The 20,162-nt window shown below is 41.6% G+C and overlaps 1 protein-coding gene across 2 annotated transcripts in view; it reads right to left on the bottom strand.

The window, feature by feature from the left end:
- The window catches only part of cand1 (cullin-associated and neddylation-dissociated 1), a 22,930-nt gene extending 2,768 nt beyond the window's left edge, over window positions 1-20,162 (bottom strand). The window contains exons 1-26 of one of the 2 annotated variants that reach the window (XR_005205634.1): window positions 19,817-20,162; window positions 14,441-14,516; window positions 14,287-14,354; window positions 14,039-14,193; window positions 13,619-13,742; window positions 13,205-13,292; window positions 12,941-13,109; window positions 12,736-12,841; window positions 12,514-12,659; window positions 12,258-12,409; window positions 11,827-11,967; window positions 10,688-10,829; window positions 10,110-10,318; window positions 9,856-10,024; window positions 9,672-9,761; window positions 7,779-7,932; window positions 7,437-7,674; window positions 6,791-6,979; window positions 6,345-6,488; window positions 5,280-5,415; window positions 5,018-5,194; window positions 4,690-4,785; window positions 4,385-4,554; window positions 4,121-4,285; window positions 3,913-4,020; window positions 3,232-3,581 (exon numbers count right to left, since the gene is read on the bottom strand). Coding sequence is in view for 1 of the 2 variants with exons in the window: in XM_037761265.1 (XP_037617193.1) it covers window positions 3,357-3,581; window positions 3,913-4,020; window positions 4,121-4,285; window positions 4,385-4,554; window positions 4,690-4,785; window positions 5,018-5,194; window positions 5,280-5,415; window positions 6,345-6,488; window positions 6,791-6,979; window positions 7,437-7,674; window positions 7,779-7,932; window positions 9,672-9,761; window positions 9,856-10,024; window positions 10,110-10,318; window positions 10,688-10,829; window positions 11,827-11,967; window positions 12,258-12,409; window positions 12,514-12,659; window positions 12,736-12,841; window positions 12,941-13,109; window positions 13,205-13,292; window positions 13,619-13,742; window positions 14,039-14,193; window positions 14,287-14,354; window positions 14,441-14,516; window positions 19,817-19,884 (3,705 nt within the window). In the remaining variant the exon portion in view is untranslated. Of the gene's footprint in view, window positions 1-2,359; window positions 3,582-3,912; window positions 4,021-4,120; window positions 4,286-4,384; window positions 4,555-4,689; window positions 4,786-5,017; window positions 5,195-5,279; window positions 5,416-6,344; window positions 6,489-6,790; window positions 6,980-7,436; window positions 7,675-7,778; window positions 7,933-9,671; window positions 9,762-9,855; window positions 10,025-10,109; window positions 10,319-10,687; window positions 10,830-11,826; window positions 11,968-12,257; window positions 12,410-12,513; window positions 12,660-12,735; window positions 12,842-12,940; window positions 13,110-13,204; window positions 13,293-13,618; window positions 13,743-14,038; window positions 14,194-14,286; window positions 14,355-14,440; window positions 14,517-19,816 lie in introns of those variants that run through there. The other variant, XM_037761265.1, reaches the window with a different exon arrangement.

The following is a 20,162-nucleotide window of genomic DNA, read 5'->3' as shown; positions in this document are numbered from 1 at the left end:
TACTACAGTCAGAGATAGGGTGCTGTGAAGCCACACCCAAACAGGAAGAAGTCACCAAGAATAGAGCCCCCCCCCACCCAACCAGCTTCCCTTTCTCGGATACACACTTCCTCTAGTGTGTGTGTATGTGTTTCTTAAGTTAAAGTACATATTACTGCAAGTTAAACTCCTGCAACACTTAAGTAAATTAATGTAGTTAAAGTAAAAGTATTGATGGTGCAGTTACTGACGGTTATTATTATAGTTATTGTTTTAATTTACATTAATTTACAATACTATTTTGGACCTGCCTTGTTTGTAAATGTGTTGCTCAATAAATGAAATTAAAAAATATTTAAAAAATAAAACAATTAACAAGAGGAATAATACTTAAGGCTAAATTTATTGTCAGTCGGAAGTAAAAAATCCAAGGTCGAGAGTGAAATCTCACATTTAGAGCAATTTCTGAATTGTTATTTTTAAAATAAACGTTTGGCATTTAAACATTTATTGAAGAATCTTCTTGAAAGTAGAAAGTTGGATAAGTTTATTATTGAGAAAATACTTGAGAAGAAGAAAGAATGAATTCATGTTAAATTAATACGTAATTAACAGCAGACCATCTGCCTCAGACTTTCAGAATAAAAGCCCTAAGGGAAATGTTTCATGATAATTTGTGAGACATATGTAAAATGATATTGTTGGTGCTAAAGTGACCGGAAATTCATTAAAATTTGAAATTGACAGTAATTAAAAAAAAAGTTTGGTCTCAACTTTTAAAATAAAGGCCTTACAGTGACCATGATATAATCAAATTTGGTGTTTATTGTTGTAAGTATTTCAGAATAAAGGCACTAAGGGATATGTTTTATGCTAATTTGTGAGAACAAAGCACAAAAATATATATAATAATTTAAGCCAAACTGCAGATTCAGCTAATAATCTTTAACTAGCATCTTAATTTACTTCTTTTTTTCTATTCGGTTATGAGGATATTTTAGTTTTTAAAGGCTCAGCAACGACAACTCTCTGCACACGGAGGCTCACAGCGTCGGTCCATCAGGACAGAATACATTACTGGTCTTCAAAGAGGAAAGAAGTCATCAGCATGTCAATGATCAGCCAGGCTGTAATACAAACTCATCAACTCAGTTGTTGCTAGGAGACCAGATGAATGAGCGTCACTCGTTTTGTTTGCTGCCTTAACGAGTTTCTGCCTCATTGAAACGGCCAATCAGAGCACAGCTTCGTACTCTGGACAGGAAGTAGTTCATTTTAATTATTACCTGTGTGTTGTCTGTAAATTAGCACATCACAGTGGCCCCTTAGTTAAGGCTCTTAGGACAGTAAACAAGACAGCCTGGGAAGCTAAACTCAGGGCAAATAAGTCTCTTTACACTGAGTGTGTATTGTTACTGCTGCAGTACTATGAAGTACTGCGTTCTGGCTCCATCTGCTGCTACAAATTACACTTCAACTACTACAAACAAAATCTGTTCACTCGTATTTTACATGTTTTTGTTTGATGTACATGGACCGAGGTACATTTACTCAAGTAGAGGTAGTTGTACTTGAGTATTACCATTGTATACTACTTTATAATTACTACTTCACATTTCAGAAAATTATTATACTTTTTACTCCATTACATTTATCTGACATCTTTAGTTACTTTATTCATATATGTATTTTTATATATTGACATACAAAGATATATATAATATATAATAACAATATATACATGTATATATACTACTTAAAATGAAATGCCGTACTTTTTTAAAAATAAAATAAACAAATTGTAAAATAAAATAAAAGTTCAAATTAGTTCCAACTTAACCAAACACAACAGTAAAATACTAAAGCGTCAGTAATAATTAACCAACAATAGAATATATAATAATATAATACTCATGGGGGTGATTTTTTGGAGTACTTTTACAGATGATACGTCCATACATTTACTTCAGCACAACTACGAATGCAGGACTTTTACTTGTAATTAAGTATTTTTACACCGTGGTACTGCTACTTATATTCAAGTAAAGGATCTGTTATCTGTATATCTCTGTTAAGAATCACATAAAACAAGACTCTGCCATACTAGCAGCGGAGAGGATGAACCATTTAGTGATTCTGTGGGCTACAACTTGAGCACCAGCCTCAGCTATGATCGGTTCCTGTTTGCGTCGTACTCATGGATGTAAAGACTACTATCGCTGGATTACTGCGATACTGAAGAAAACATGAAGATGGGACATGTCTCGTGGCGTGACGTCACTTTGGCCGTGCGGACCCTCTGGGAATGTGAGAAGAAGAAGTAGGACTTTTCGTTCGCTGTTCACTTTGTTTGAAGACACAAGAAGAAACCAGACAGAAAGAAGTATGAAGGCAGGCAGAAATGGACCTTTTTTATTTGTCTTGGGCGAGAAACAACAGTGGATAGTCCTGACCAGACCGGAATGGACCAGTTTTTACACCAGACTGGACCCGGTTTCACCAGATCAAACCAGACTAGAGTACAGTAAATGGAAACCAGTCCTGACCGGCTGGAACCGGCCGACTGACGGGAACAAACGGAACGTTCGGAATATTTTTACTTTGTGTTACACACTGCGTTACCATGGCAACAGCCATCAGCAACGGTCCAATCGGGTCTGGTCAGGTGGGACCTGGTCCAATAATCTCTCTCCTCCTCCCCTGAAGGGAGCGAGGGCGGGCCTATTGAATCAGGGGAAACAAAGAAAGCTGATTGGTCCACAAACAGTAAAACCCCGCCCACCCATCATCACCCCCCAAGCATCCTATTGGCTGCCTACATCATTCGCAAAAAAACAGAGCGAGCCCTTCTCCCATTGGTCACCACAGCCTCAGGCAATAAAAGGCCGTTTTCCCATTGGTCAGTTTTGATACCACGCCAACTGTCAGTCACTCAGCAGTGGCCAATCAGGTTACAGTACAGTACCTGTGGAACTTTCTGGAATAACGAAAAGAAAAAAAAACAAAAAGAGAAGAATGATGATGAACAGGGAGATCAGCCAATCAGATGACCTCGCTAGAAAAACAAACAGGAAGTGGGAGGAGCTTCCAAGCCTCATATGGAACTTATTTTTCTGGATTTTTTTTTGTTCTTTGTCCTTTTTGTCCGTGTATGTTCGCCGTACGTCCATCTTCTTCCTGTCTTTTCCAACAGCTGATTTCAGTGCAATGCATCATGGAACGATCAATCGCTAGGAGAGGGTGTGTTACTACGTGTGTGTGTGTGTGTGTGTATGTATGTGTGTGTCCTGTTGTCATGGAAACATGCTGCAGGGTTAGCGCTCCAGCAGCGGGGGGGGTGGTGCCGTGTTGCATCGTGGGGAATGTGTCCGTCTCCTCTAGCTAGTGTCCATGGACTCCATGTTGGCGGAGCTGGAGTCCCTCTGGATGGAGTCGAAGATGGCCGCCAGCTCCTGATTGGATGAGATCTGGGACTGGAACTCCGACATCAACGGCGACTTCTCGGCCTCGGGGATCGTCAGCAGCGCCACGACGGCTCGCATCGCCGACCGCTTCAGCTCGTCCTGCTTCTCAAACTCCTGCTTCACCGAGTTTGCCTTCACCTGCAAAGACAGAAGACACGTTGTACTCTTCTGATCAAAATGACGACACATTTATTCCCCAAAAACTGGATTAAAAAAAAACACCAGATAAATATTTAGTCATATTTAGTCTCTTGAAATCCTTCAGGGTGCTACGAGACAGGAGCAAAAGTCCAATCAACCATAAAGCAGGGGATGCTTAAGGGCGGGGCTACGTGCTACACTTGGTCCACTTCTTATGTTAAGTCTACGCTCAGAAGACATTAAACAGGCTGGGTAGTACTCCCCGCTATTACCAGTACATGTTGACATGTGATGTACTGGTGCAGCATGTTGTGTGTAGTTTGTGTACCTTGGTGGTGCAGGTGGCTCTAAGTGGTTCCACCAGTCTGTCCAGTCTCTGTAGGACAGCACTGGGACACAGAGACGACAGCCGGGCCAGCATCAGAAACGTCAGCATCTGAACACAACAACAATCAGAAGTAAAGAATCATCATCAGCAGAAGTACTGGTAGTACAAATGGTAGTAGTTGTAGTAGTATTTTAGCGTGTGGTCAGACCTTGATGTCGTAGTGGTCCTTTAGGCCGTCCTCTACGTGGTTGAGGAAGGTGAAGATGTCGAGCCGGTCCAAGCAGCTGTCCAGCAGAGTGTACATGCACTCGAACGCAGCCTTTCTCAAGTCCAGACCGTCATCCACCGTGTGTTTGAACGGACCCATCTCCACCTGAACACACCGTCAAACATCTGCTGATCAATACTGCCAAACCAACATCTGTACAGCACATCTGTGTATAAATATATAGATATTTCAGTATGTCGTCACCTCTCGGATCAGCTCCTTCCTGACTTTGGTCTCGTTGTACAGTTGTGGTAAAACGGAGTCCAGCAGCTCTCGGATCAGACTGGGTTTATTGTGGGCAGCGGAGTTGAACGTTACCAAGGCAACGCGACGCACGTTCAGGTCCGGGTCCTCCAGCGTCTTCAGGAAATCACCTGAGAAACATCCATGAGTTCATGTCATGTTAGAGCTTTATTTAAGTTTTAACCTTTTTCCTTAAATTGATGATAAACTGAATGGAGTTCTGCTAAGAGATCAATTAATAAGAGATCCATAAAGTTCATGTTTACCTATGCAGTTCTTCAGCAGTGGGTCGATAGGCTGTGGTTGGTCAGAGATGGTGAACTTTACCGCTGTTACCACGGAGCTCCTGGCGTACGACGAACCTACACACACACACAGAAACAGATCAGTAATCAATAAATCAATATTTCACATCAATAACCAGATGACCGCTTCAGATCCAGCAGGTGTTTCAATTAAAACGATTTATTAATTCACACGTTCTAATCTGTGAACCAATGAGATGCAGGTTGAGGAGACTGAGGCCGTCTGATTGGCTGTGAGGAGCGTAGGGGCGGGGCTTATTTATTGGTTATTGATCAGAGTATTGATTACCTGACAGCAGGTATCCTTTGAGGCGGGGCAGCAGGGTTTCGGGGTCGATCAGCGTCAGTTTGCCGAGACACTCGGCCACCACGTTCCTGGTTCCTTCCTCCTGACACTCGCAGTGTTTGAGCAGCAGAGACCAAACGGACTCTACGTACGGCTTCAGACCGGTCACCGACGCCGAACCTCCACACAGACACACACACAGATTAAAACCAAAAGTACACACACACACACATAGTTATTCACGAAGTATCTGAGCGGCTCTTACTGATGATCTCTTTGAGCGAGTGCAGCAGCAGGTACTGTCTCTTGGAGGATGAGATCTCCTGCAGGACGAAGGGCAGATACTCTGGAAGATTCCCCACCGCGATACTGCCCAACGCATAGGACGCCGCCGACTTCACCTGAGAGACACACGGACAGGGAGATTAACAGGTTAATATCTACCAGCATGATACTAAATCAGATGTTGGCGAGCAGCTTGTTTTAATTCCCACATTCCCTCTTTTATGGTGCAAAACACCCTTCAGCTGGAGTCAATTAATCAATTATTTAGTATATAACATGTTGTTCTTCACAATCCTAAAGCCCACAGTGACGTCTTCAGATGTCATATTTTGTCTGATCAGAATCAGAAATACTTAATTGATCAGAGTTGCTCTTATATAAACATAAAGAAATATAAGAAAATAGCAATAAAGGAAAAGGTAACATGTAAATTATGAAGATAATGCTACAATTTAAACACAATATATGTAAAGAAATATAAATAATAAAATTAGAATATAAGAAATATGAAATATGTACAAATATTTGCATTTAGATGTGCAATATATAACAAATAACCACAGTGCAAATGAGTAAATACAAAATGCTGAGAAGTGGGATCTATTAATATAAATAAATAAATAAATAAATAAAATCTACAAATAAGAATATTTCTTGAAATGTACAAAATTACTACAAATCCCAAAGACATTCAGTTTACTATTAAATAAGATAAATAAAAGCAGTAAATCCTCACATTTGAGAAGCATGACCAGAGAATGTTTGATATTTCGACTTGAAAACTGACTCACCAATTAATCGATTGTCAAAACAGTTGCCTATTAATTTTTTATCAATAATCTGATCGATTATTCAACAAATTGTTTGAGTTTTAATCGCTAATTTCTACTGCAATATGAGCAGAAAAGGGAAAGAAATGGAGGAAAAAGGAGCTGCTAGCATGGCTGTAAACTCTCATTATTCTCCCGTCACACGTTAAAAACGTTTAATGTGAAAAGCCGTGGATCTGAAGGCACTTCCTGGTCAGACAGACTGGTGGGGTTACCTCTTCACTGGAGGAGGAGAACGCGTCCAGGATGACGGTCTTGAGCTCTGGTTGGCTGCTCAGGTCCACGTGGTGTCCCACCTCGCCTAATGAGAGCAGAGCGAGCAGTCTGATGGAGTCTGTGGAGCGGCTGTTCTTCACGTCCTGTCAGCCAGCAGAACAATAAAAGAAAACTTTATTTAAAAACATCTTTATTTATTAATAATATTAATATTATTATTTACACATTCATCTGGGCGATGAGCTGAAGTTGTCAACGTGCTGTAATCGAGGGAAAGAATGAACCTTCAGTCAAACCAAACTACATTCAAAAAAGTTACAATTTAATGCCACCCAGCTATTTTCAGTGATTCTGGGTTTTTTTTTCTGAACAACAGACTTTATTTCTGTTGCTGCTGAGTTTTCAGTTCTACCACAACGTCTGTAGGTCAGACAGGTGAGTTTACCTGGATGAACTGTCCGACCACAGCGGGTCCCTCGTTGGGGCAGGCTCTGGTCAGAGCGGCGACACATTTGGCGATGGAGCAGTAGGCCTGTTTGTGAGGCAGCGCGGCACTCTGGGAGTAAACGGGACCAGTGAGCATCCTCAGCAGGTCCATGTAACCCAGACCAGGAGTCTCTGTCGCCACCAACGCCTGAACACAAACACACACGGTGATTATTTACCAGTAATTACTCCTAATTAAAAACTTCACTAATCAACTTAAACTGGGAGAACTGAAGCCGTTATCTATGCTCACTTCAAAGCCACCAGATTCCTTTGAAAAAAACAGTAATTTTACCTATCAGAACACAGGAGTTGCTGGTCTACCGCTGCATCGATCGATTAGTTAGTTTGTGTTATTGAGTGACTTTGGTGAAGCTGAACTAACCCTTTAAAACACCAAAGTCACACAATAACACAAACAAACTAACCGATGGAGACAGTAGTAGATCAGCAACTCCTGTGTTCTGAGTGGTAAAATTACTGTTTTCTCAATGTAGTCTGGCGCACACTTCGAACAAAACAAACTATTCCTTTAAGTTGTTTTTCATTTGTAACCAGCCTGAAATCATTTTTCTGGTGGTTAAAAAGTTAAACTCCTGTTGTACCTGGTAAAACTCTAGCATGGCGGCGAGCGCTCCGCCCTGCAGCAGCGGGGATCGAACCAGCGCGATGAGTTGCTGCAGGATGTTCCCTCCGCTCAGCTGCCCCAGCGAGGACGGGTGAGTCACCGCCAGCGTGGACAGGAAGCTCAGCGCCATCTGAGACACGTGCATGTCGCTCTCGGAGATGAGAGGGGGAAGCTCGGCCAGCACGGCATCCACCATGACAGGAGTCACCGCCGAGCTGAAGCACACACATTCATACAGCGTTACTGACAGGAAGGCGTGGGCGGAGCCGACGGCGGTGGCTGACAGGTGTGTGTGTGTGTGTGTGTGTGTGTGTGTTACCTGTAGTTTCTGAGCAGGATGTCCAGAGCGGCCAGCGTGCAGAGCTTCAGGGCTCGCTGGTTCTTGCGGAGGAAGGAGGCGAGGATGGGAACGGCGTCGGGGAGAACCGGCCTCAGGTCGATTTTCAACGGAGAGCCGGCGATCAGCGTCATAGCTGCGAAACAAACAATCAGGACAAACTTAGTGACAGTAAACCTCTAGAGAGTCTATTTTAAGATGATATCTTTATTTTTAATTCTATGAATCAGTGTTTTGACACATTTAACTTCCTGCCGCCACCATTAAAAGTAAAAGTCCTTCGTCATCACAGCGCACGCTGGGTTTAAACTCCCAAGAATGTATGTTAAAACTCAGGAGACCAGTTTAGTCTACACCTGCTGTGAATAAACTCAAAGCTAAAATCCTCGCTGTAATGTATATTCACAATAAAACCATATGTTTCATCATAAACTACACTGCTCTGTTCATTTCTATTCATATATATCTAATATTTTATTGAAGTGTGGTGAGATCTGGACATATTAAAGAGCCAAAAGTCCACCGAGGCAGTGCTGTTGTTCAGTTGTCTTCAGACAGAAGGTGAGGTGAATTTCAGAGGCAGCACGATTGTACACAATTCAATTTTGAAAAAGAAACAGATTGGCCTGGAGTGGTGCGTGAGTTAAAGATGTTTCATGCGTGTCCCGGGGCTGCATGCATCTACTTGATAAAACATAAAGAGACGAGAGGAAACAGCAGAGAGAGACTGGAGGGAAATAACAGAAGAAGAACTGAAGTTTCTGTTGACTTCTGAGCTGAACACAAACACACAGACACACAGTTGGTTCACCGGCTGTTTTTGGGCGGATAAACAAGCGAAACAGTCCGACCTAAAGAACGATATTTTATAATCAAAATGCCACCAATAAATTACCAGAAGGCTGCTGAGACCAGTTCTCATCATGGCCTTCACATCTCTAATAACATTAGGAGCATATAAACCCATTATCTGAAATTCAAGCAGTTAATTTCTTTCATGAGAAATACATCCCAAAGCTTAGAACTAAATGCCTTTACACACCGGGGAGTGTGAGGAATAAATTACACGAAAATGTGAAACACTCGCCATATTTTGCATCAGAACTATTAATACCAGCAGTGACGCAAATTTGCGACAGTTGCAGAACTTTTTCAATAAATGGTTAAAATCAATAGCGCAGGCAGAGGACCAACTACCAGGATCCTATTGACTGAGAGCAGCGTCTGTCTGAGATAAACTGCTGTACAGCCTAAACTACTGTAAGATATTTTATTGAGTTTCCTTTCAGTGAATTTGCAGTCATGCAGTGAATATGTCTAGGATTTTTATTGTGAAAGGTAAGAAGTGAAGGAGTGGATCTGGTCTGCGCCGTCTTTGTCAAGGTTGACAGGAGTAATAAAGTTTGCCGTTTTGGTTCGGACTACGGAGCCTCCATGTTGTTGTTGTACACTATAGTGTACATTTTTGAATATATCTGTTCCACACAACGTGATAGGTTGATGCCTTTAATCGCGGTGTGAAAGCTAAAAAAAACGACCTTATTCCGGAAAAAAAAATGACATTCTGTGTGAAAGTACAGTTTAAAAGTGTTTAAAGGCCTTTAGATGTAAAATGAAAATGTTAACAGCTGTTAGTCTTGGCTTATATCCTGCACCAGTATTGCTGCAGGTTGAAGTGAAATGTATGCTGGGAAAAATGTCTACCCCTCCAAGTTCACACACAAATCAGCTGCCAAAACATCAGTCAGGTTTCCATCAAAATGGAGCGAAGATTTTTCAGAAAATGCGCGTTTCCATCCATTACTGGCAATAAAAATGCTCCCAATCTCCCATTGAGCACCTTTAAGTCACATGCATCATGGTCGTCATCGTTACCTTTCACTGTCGTCAATCTGGTGATCTCGTTCTTGAGGCGTTCTAAGAAGATCAGCAGCGTTCCAGGAAGTTCAGTAGGCAGCCGGTCACCTAGACAACCAGACGACAGACCAGTAGGTCAAACAAACAGGAAGCTGACATCATAGCGGACATCACATCGCTGTGACTGGCAGACGGTGGTTACCTAGGTTACAGATGATCTGTCCCATGCAGGAGATGGCTCGCTCTTTGACTTCCTGGTCGATGTCGGCGGCTTTCAGGCGTTTGATTGTGCAGGTGAACAAGTCGTTGATGTACGGGGAGGGGTCGAAGCTGTCTGTGCCCTCTGGTTGGGTGTCCAGAGGTCGGATCACCTGGAAGAGAGACACAAAAGTAGAATCAGCTGTAAAGGTGAAGAGGTTGAAGAGGTTACGTTACGGTTGCAGGTTTGATTCCCACCTTGACGAGCTGCTGGGTGACGAGCAGAGCCTCAGATGTGATCTTGTAAAAGGGGTCTCCCACGCACGCCACCACGGGCGGGACGAGGGCGGGGACGTGGGCGTGGAAGGCGTGAGCGGGGTGCGTGACCATGATGACGTGGAGGCAGGCCAGGGCGTCGATTTTGAGGTTGGAGCTGCTCGACTTATCGTTCAGAGAGAAGATGATACCTGAAAAACAAATAAACTGCTGTTACTAATACTGATACTACTAGTACTGCAATATATATATCATTTTTATTGTTAATATCATGGTATATATTGATATTACCATATCTCCCTGAATCCAAACTAATCCTTTAAAACACCAAAGTCACACAACAACACAAACTAACTAACCGATCGAGGCAGCGGGAGACCAGCAACTCCTGTGTTCTGAGAGGTTAAATTACTGTTTTTGTCAGTGGAGTCTGGTGGCTTTGATGAGAGCATAGATAACGGCTTCAGTTGTCTCTGACGGCGAGGTAAAGCCTTGAAAATATTCTAAATATAGCTTCCACTTAAACTGATATTGAATTTGTCATGGTAGTGTAGTGTTACCTGGTATTAGTACTGGGATGTGGGTGGTCAGGGCTCCCGGGAGGACGTTCACCAGCTCCGTCAACATGTTGAAACAACACTGACGGGTTTTGACACTTTTCTCCTTCAGCTGCTTGTGAAGAGCTTTGACTATCATGGGGACCTGCAGAGGGCGAGAGACATTAACAGAGACAAATATAGTGAGAGAGAGAGACCACAACATGTTGTCTGTGGCTGACGGGGCAGGATGCTGAGGGTTTCCTGACACCGTGGGACAGAATCTAACCCAATTTAAGCTACAACAGCGGTGACATCTGAGCACAGAAACAATACTGCAATATTGTGGTGTAGTCCAACTCATAAAATACTACTTTTCTGGATAAATTAGAGCTCAACGATTATTTTAATTACCAATTCATCTGCCAATAATTTAAATGATTAATTACTTAGTCCATAAAGTCTAAAAAGTTTCCCAAATACAAATTGACATCTTCAAATTATCTTGTTTTGTCCGACGAAGAGTCCAAAACACCCAAAATATTCAAGTTTATTATCATGTAAGACAAAAAATATCTGTATATATTCACACTTGAGAAGATGCAATTAGTACATTTTTAAAAATTGTATTTGTTTTATATGCATTTTCCACACAGGAAGTTATATATTGAACTATAAGGGAACAGTATGAGGTTGATTTAGAAAATCCTTAATTTTAAATACAGTATTACATGGACTTTTTGTAGTATTTGTACCACTAGAGACAGGTGGTAATATTCTAAAAGTAACAGTAGCAATAGTTGTATTTGTATATCCTTTCTATTGCGATACAGGCTAGGCCAATATTTTAATTTTTTTTCTATAATTTCACTTAAAACTGTTTATTTTGCACTCAAGTTCTTAAAATGAGAAAATACTCTTCATTAGTCAAGTATTTAGTATACAAGAATAGGCTTTACCGTGTGGTTATTTCATATAAACTATTTATTTATTGAACTACTAGAAAACGTCTAGATATGAAATAATCTATATCGTGTTAGAAGCCCTAGTTTCCAGCATAAATGTATTATTTATTATCACCCATGAATATGATCTAAAGTCTTCTGAATCATCCATTTCCAGAAGAAACAGTATAATAAATACATCTTTATTGATGACGTTACCTGGCTCTGCAGCATGGTCAGCGGCGTGTCTCCCTGCTCCATGGCGTCTGGATCAGCCAACCAGCTCTGAGCCGGTCTGGTCTGTTTGAGCAGCGACAGGTAGGCGTGGAAAACATCCGCCTTCACGTTCTCCTCCCTCTCCTGCAGACACGCAGGTAGATGAACGAGTATTGATTACATATGATAGATCAATAGGTTGTGATTTGTCTGATCAACAGGTAGAGATTAGTGTGATTGAAAGTATCAGTTTCATTGACAGGTAGAACTTTCCCGAAGTGCAGACTCGTTATATTTTCCGGCTAAACTTAGGACAAGGATCTTTTTTAAACTGCTGCTGTCAAAACTAGTTAATCAGATGTTAGTGATGAGGAGGTGAAAACGCAGCATCAGAGGGAGGAAGTGATGAAGGAGTAGGCAGAGTTTGATGGTACCTTGAAGCGACAGACGAGTGCAGGAGAGACGGAGCGATAAAACTCTGGCAGCATCTCGTGACGAGTTGAGACGACGGCGTCGAGACACTTGGCGGCGGCCCGTCGAACCTTCCAGCTCATGTCGTCGTCGTCGCTGTACTCATCGTCACTGCCTGGACGCACAGAAAGACGGGCCGTTATAATCCAACATAACTACATCTTGATTGTTGATTTTTTTAAATTAAAGACCCTGAAATATTAACTTCGAATTCAGTACCTTGGTAGTCTTCATCGTTCTGCTCAGCGTCCATGGCGTTGTCGTCCTCGTCTTCATCGTCAAAGTTGTAGTTGGGGTCGTAGGTCAGGTAGCGCAGGCAGATCGAGATGACCGTGGGGACATGGGGGTAAACTTCTTTAGGACACCTGTAATGAATAGAATAACTATTAAACAAGAACTACAGCGATAACAGTACTGTGGTAGTTTTACTATGTGTATTACCTCCTAACAAAGGACTCAAAGGCCTGGATGCAGTACTCTCTGAGCTCGTCATCGTCAACGTTACAAAACTTCACTACCAGAGGAATGATCTTCTCCAGATACTCTCCTAAAAAACAGACAAATCGGACAGTAACAGTTGCATTAATACTTCTATTTTCTGATCTGTTTTGGTGGTTAACATCATGTCTTGGTTGTCTTGTCTCACCGATCCGGTGTCCAGCCTGTCTGCTGATGGCGGCTGTGCACTGGATGTAGGTTCTGGTGGTCGACATGTTGTCGTTCCTCCCCAGCTCGGTCAGAAGGTGCTCGATGAGGTCGATGAAGACCAGATTCCCACAGGACATGACCAAGTGGCCCAGAGCCATGATGGTCCTCTGAAACAGTCACATAACAACACAGGGACATAATGAATATACATATGAATATATACACTGGCTCCTAAAGTGTAGTAACATAAAGGTGGATGTACCTTCCTGACAGCCAGTCTGGGGGAGGTGAGCTGAGGGAGCAGACAGCTGAGGATTGAGGGATGGAAGTTCACCAACAGACCTCCCTGTCTGCAAACAGACACACAGGTAGAACAGTTTATAGACGTCTATATCTATCCACACAAAATTACAAAGATAAAACTATAGGATTTAGTAGCAGAGCTGTGCCACTATACCAGTTTTATTATACAGATTCCGACAGACCAGAAAAACAGACTGCATGTATTTTTCTCTACATTTAAAGCACTAATATTAGTTTTAAATGTGATACTTTTGGCGTCAATAATAATGATAATGTGACACCGGCACATCATTGTTCGGTAGCGCTAAACAAAGCCAAGCATTAGTTCTGTAGTTAGTGATGTAATAGACAGACGGACAGACAGCAAGCGTACCTGCAGAGCATGTCAGCCATGATGTCGAGCGCTTCCAGCTGGACAGACACGTCTTCCTGTTTGGCGATGGCGCTCGTCAGACGACCCGTTATCTTCTTACAAACGCTGGCAGCGAGAGCCGAGCCTGAGAGACACAGACAGGTACAAGTATTTATAATCCTAGTATTTGTCTGTTTACTTTTGGATGGCAGCTAACTCCAAACAGCATCAGTAGTATCAGTAGGATATTGTAGTAAAAGTACGAGTAATATCTAAAAGTAACAGGAGGATTTTTGTAGCATTTGTACCATTGGAGGCGGGCGGTAATACTTTAACTTTAACAGTAACAGTAGTATTTGTAGTATTAGTACCACTGGAGGCGGGCGGTAATACTCTAACAGTAACAGTAGTATTTGTAGTATATATTTGTAGTATTAGTACCACTGGAGGCGGGCGGCAGCTCTCCGATCACAGTCTTCAGGCCGATGGAGGAGATATCTCGGAGCTGCTCTTTGTCCGACAGCATGTTGGTGCACAGAGTGTCCACGATGGTCTCCACCTGGTACTCCTTCACCTTAGAGACCAGGGGTCCCAGGCTGAGCGAAACAAACGCACCCACCCACCGTTAAACACACACAGCAAGGTGGAGACAGAAGTGAGAAAAGTTTAAAATAATAGTTTTTTTTTACCATTTGACGGCCAGATTCTGAACTTCTCCGTTCTTGTCTTCCAACAGTTTTAGAATCATCCTCACCACCTGTCAATCAATACATCAATCAATCAATACCTGGGCTTTTTCAGAACTAAACAGTTCTAAACTAGTTTCAGACGGTATAAACGGACCTTCCTCTCGCTGTCGTCGTCCAGTTTGATTGAGTCTTTTTGTAGCTCCGTCATCAGGTCGTTAGTGGCCATAAACCTGAGAGAGAAACACAGAAATGAATAACTAGTTACAAACAGGGCTGTCAAAGTTAACGCGATAATAACGCGTTAATGCAAATTCAATTAAATGCCACTAATATCTTTAACACATTAACTTCATATGAAACTAGAAAAACCTAAAGAATCCATTGGTACCAACCATGTCATACTACCTTGTCATGAAGGAGGTTAAATAACGCTCCAAAGTTACACTAAATTTTGTCGAGGAAAAACTGTCATGGCCTATTTTCAAAGGGTTCCCTTGACCTCTGACCTCAAGATGTGTGAATGAAAATGGGTTCTATGGGTACCCACGAGTCTCCCCTTTACAGACATGCCCACTTTATGATAATCACATGCAGTTTGGGGCAAGTCATAGTCAAGTCAGCACACTGACACACTGACAGCTGTTGTTGCCTGTTGGGCTGCAGTTTGCTATGTTATGATTTGAGCATATTTTTTATGGTTTCCAGACAATATTTATCATTGTTTTGTGTTGTTAATTGATTTCCAATAATAAATATATACATATATTTGCATAAAGCAAGCATATTTGCCCACTCCCATGTTGATAAGAGTATTAAATACTTGACAAATCTCCCTTTAAGGTACATTTTGAACAGATAAAAAATGTGCAATTACATATTTTAATCAACTGACATCCCTAAATAAAAGATTATTAGTTATCGAACGGTTTCAGTATGTTTGTCCACACAGAAAAGCTCGATTAAAACTTGTAGTCTCACTACAACATACAATTCATTAATCAAACCTTACAGTCTAATGCATTTTAATAGCGGAGCTTCTTGGAGGCAACCTGAGAGCCTAAGCCTAAATACAGCTACTTTTATGTTATTAGCTTTCAGTGAAACCAACATATTCAGTGTTTCATGCCCACATACTGACCTCTATTTAAAGTGCATATATAAATATATAGGGACAAAGAGACACGGTTTGTCCACAGGATAGTAAATGTAATGTACAGGATGAAATACAAGCTGTTTTAAATCACTTTTAGGATGATGATCAAACATTTAGCTCCAGATCAGAGTCCTTTAATACAGAGTTAAAACTTCTGTGTCCAATCCTATATTTGTATTTTCCTCTGCAGCCTGCACACGTTGACATTAGTAAAGCAGTTTAGATGTTTGACAGCTGAGAATCTGGAGTGAATTCAGCAGCAGGGACTCATCACCTAAAAGCAGGGAGTAATTATGTCTCCTCTGCAGTATTAAAGCTTTCAGATCGGGACTGAAGGGACTCTTTTCTTCTACAGGGTCAGCAGCCACATTTTACAGCGACGGCAGCGAACACTCACAGTTTCACAGATTTCTTGCAGCGAGAGTGCTGCTGTCACAAGTGATGAAACTGATTAGTTGTGCTGCCAACTTTGGTTGTGATCGTCCTTGAGAAGCTTCACAAAAGAGGCTCTGAGTTTTATCTATTAAACACGGAGGGGTTTTTAGGCACTATAGTGTCCTTTACCTTCGTTTTAATGGTCACCGTTTCTGTTAAAAACACAAGAAATGCCCCGACATCGACACCATGAAAGGCAAGATGGTTGGAATAATTATCACCATATTGATGAGGTTATTTTATAATATCACTACACACAACGTGACAACATAACAAGAGAGCTACTATTGGAGGAAAGAAGAGAAACATCAATATAACAGCTGATTACTAACTTTTGAACAGTATAATCTGCCCATTAGTCGCCTGCTCTATTAAACCAAAGAACAGCAGTGAAACACAATTTCTAACAATCACAATTTCCTAAAAAACAACCAAAAAATGACTTTAAATATAAATAAACTTTTACAGGTGCTGTATCCAAAAACAAACTGAAAGCAGAAGATCCAATACACTGTACCGATCAATAAACCTGATTAAACAGAGCACATATTGATCTAACATAGGTTTTCTATTTTCCAAATCATGCAATTATTTTTTTAGATTGGTTCATAATTTCCAGACAGCGACTGGATTCAGTTATTTTATACTAAAATCAACATGCAGAGTTGAATCTCACTGCAGACAAATAATCCATTACGGTGAACAGCGTTTCAGATACAGACAGCAACTAAAAACTCTTTAAGCCTGTCTACTTAGTTATTATCATCTCTAACATTGGCTTTACAGTGAAACATTAAAGCCGTCTATTCACCTCAAATTATATTGATTACACATTAAATTGATTTTTCTAGAAATACATCACTTAAATCAAAACTTTTAACACTGACAACATCCATCTAAACAGTGGTGGAATGTAACTAAGTACTGCACTTAAGTACAAATTTGAGGTACTTAAGAGTTGTTTCAAAACCAATGCCAGTATCGGAAATGCGGGATCAGGTTTTGGCGAGTACACCAGTCTATGCACCAATCTGATACCATAATTTATTAACCCAGTAAAAAATTAACTTGTTTAACCAGAATTCAATTCTTCTTCTCCGCTCCATAACAGCAGCCTTCACTGTGCTGTTGCCCTGGATGTATCATGGCTGACACAGGAAACTACTGTTTTAGAGCAGCGAAGAAGAACTGACTATAGGTAGTCTGTCACGTGACGACAACAGTGCGGTGCTAGTGGAGAGTGTAACGGTAGTCCGAGTGATATGAACGGTGTGTAAGGGTTCTGTTTCCTAGGGTATGTGAATATTGCACTCTGCAGGAAAAATAATAACAATGACCATATATTTTTTTTTATCATGCTGGTATCAGATCGGTTCTCGGTATTGGCCGATACCGCAAACTCAGGTATCGGGAAAGAAAAAAATGGTATAGTAACATCTCAAATATTCTTCAGTATTTTCTTTTCATGCCACTTTATACATCTACTCCACTACATTTATCTCACAACTTTAGCTACTTATGAATGGTTTATATGTAAGGGATAATACCAGACGAAGTGTCTGTTATCAGGACGACGGGGAGGCCAGAACCTGATGGTTGATGTTCCAGATTTAATATTGGTAATAATGTTATTTAATAATGTTAATGTATTAGTAATAGGGATGTCACGGGAACCGATACTTCAGTACCAACTCGGTACCAAAATTAAAAAAATGTGATGGTACTCGTTTCCTTCGGTACCAAAGGTACCCAACGATGCCTGTAATGGTTATTTGGTACCGGAGCGGAGGTACTGGAGATGCGATTCTTCCGGATCTAATGGGGGCAGTATACGCTGGCAGCTGCTGCAGCGCTATATCCGCCTCAACTCGTTGAGAAAAACAAATAGCAAGAGTCGGTATGGAAGTACTTTGCGTTAGAGGTGGATTTACAAGGAGTAATAATAGATTCGCAAAAACCAGTATGCAGTGCAGTAACGGTGCCGTCGTACTTTTCTTTTCAAAAGGAGGAAATACTTCCAATTTGGCAAAGCACCTCAAAGACAGACATCCAGACAATATTGTTTGTTTTAAATACTTGAAGGCTACATGCCACTGTTCTGTTTTGAAATGTTAATAGACGTTTCTTTTTATTTATTACTTAAAGGCTACATGCCTCTGTTTTTTTAAATATTCAAATGTTTTAATAAAGGAGTGTGTGTTGAATTACATGGGATTTATTAGATTTTTTTGTACCGTGGTATCGAATTGGTATCGAGAATTGAGTAAATTCACTGGTATTGGTATCGACTACTAGATTTCTGGTACCGTGACATCCCTATTAGTAATAATGTTGAGGTTTGGACAAAACAAACATTGTGAAAGTGTCTCTTTGGGTCATTGTGACGCCATTTCTCACTATTTTTACAAACCAAACAATCGATCGATTAATGGAGAAAATAATGCAGCAGATGAATCCATAATGAAGATAATCATTAGTTAATAAAAATGAAAAATGCAACTGCTTTTACATTAATGCATGAGTAATAATAACCTGATGATAGAATATATAATAGTAGATCAGTCACATTTTTACTATTTTATCTACATTTTACTGAGGGAACATTTTCAATGCAGGACTTTTACATGCAACAGAGTATTCTTACAGGACTTTGACTTGTAACAGAGTATTCTTACAGGACTTTGACTTGTAACAGAGTATTCTTACAGGACTTTGACTTGTAACAGAGTATTCTTACAGTACTTTCACTGCAGTATCTGAATACTTTCTCCAACCACTACATCAGTGACAGTCACCAGTCTGTTTACATGTTGTTATGACCTGAGTTACCAATGCTACCACACCCCCAGAGCACCATGCTAGTTAGCCTAACACAGGTTACAACATCACCTGTCTGCTTATCAAAACTAACTTAGTTAGCAAGCTAACTAGCTAACTGTTGCTATTTTACTGCACCTCAGCTGTCAGGTTAGCATGATCAGCTAATAGCTAACCAGCTATTAACTAGCTAACTAGCGATGAGACGATGATCAGACAGGTGGCAGGCTAGCAGTTAGCAGAGCTAGCAGTCAGTTAGCAGTTAGCAGGGCTAGCAGTTAGCAGGGCTAGCAGTCAGTTAGCAGTTAGCAGGGCTAGCAGTTAGTTAGCAGTTAGCAGGGCTAGCAGTAGGCAGGGCTAGCAGTTAGCATGGCTAGCAGTTAGCAGGGATAGCAGTTAGTTAGCAGTTAGCAGGGCTATCAGTTAGTTAGCAGTTAGCATGGCTATCAGTTAGTTAGCAGTTAGCATGGCTAGCAGTTAGTTAGCAGTTAGCATGGCTAGCAGTTAGCATGGCTAGCAGTTAGTTAGCAGTTAGCTGGGCTATCAGTTAGTTAGCAGTTAGCATGGCTAGCAGTTAGCATGGCTATCAGTTAGTTAGCAGTTAGCAGTTAGCAGGGCTATCAGTTAGTTAGCAGTTAGCAGGGCTATCAGTTAGTTAGCAGTTAGCATGGCTAGCAGTTAGCAGGGCTAGCAGTTAGTTAGCAGTTAGCAGGGCTAGCAGTTAGTTAGCAGTTAGCAGGGCTAGCAGTTAGTTAGCAGTTAGCATGCTAGCAGTAACAGGCTAGCAGTTAGTTAGCAGTAACAGGCTAGCAGTTAGCAGTTAGTTAGCAGTTAGCAGGCTAGCAGTAACAGGCTAGCAGTTAGTTAGCAGTTAGCAGGCTAGCAGTCAGCAGGTTAGCAGTTAGCAGGCTAGCAGTAACAGGTTAGCAGTAACAGGCTAGCAGTTAGCAGGCTAGCAGTTAGTTAGCAGTTAGCAGGCTAGCAGTAACAGGCTAGCAGTTAGCATGACAGCCTGTAGGCCCTGGCAGAGCCTCCGTTAGCTCTGCTGCTAACATGGAGGTTTACCCCGGTTGATCTCCTGATGCTAGCCGGGCCGTTAGCTCTCCTCCCCGGGTGGTGTGTTACCTGAAGTCCTTGTCGCTGGAGGTCATCTTCTCCAGCAGGTTGGAGATGTGGTACGAGGCGCTCGCCATGTTCGCTGGTAGCGGTTAGCCTCCTGCTAGCTCTCTCTCAGTGTGTGTGTTCCTGTCTGTGTGTGTGTCCGGTGGTTCTGCAGGTAAACACCGTGTTGTAGGTGTTGATGGTTGTTGTTGTTGTGCTCCTGATGCTGTTGACCGCCTCCTCTCTTCTCTCTTCTCTACAGGGTTTTACTGTCCTACAGCATCCTCCGGGGCGCGGAGTTCGGTTTGTTTGAATGGAGCTCCCGTTCTGTCTCTCTGCAGAGGGGCGGGGTTAGCACGGTGGATGGACG

Source organism: Sebastes umbrosus, chromosome 23, assembly GCF_015220745.1.
Source record: "Sebastes umbrosus isolate fSebUmb1 chromosome 23, fSebUmb1.pri, whole genome shotgun sequence".
In the NCBI taxonomy this organism is placed as follows: domain Eukaryota; kingdom Metazoa; phylum Chordata; class Actinopteri; order Perciformes; family Sebastidae; genus Sebastes; species Sebastes umbrosus.
This window is presented reverse-complemented; position numbering and strand designations above follow the sequence as displayed.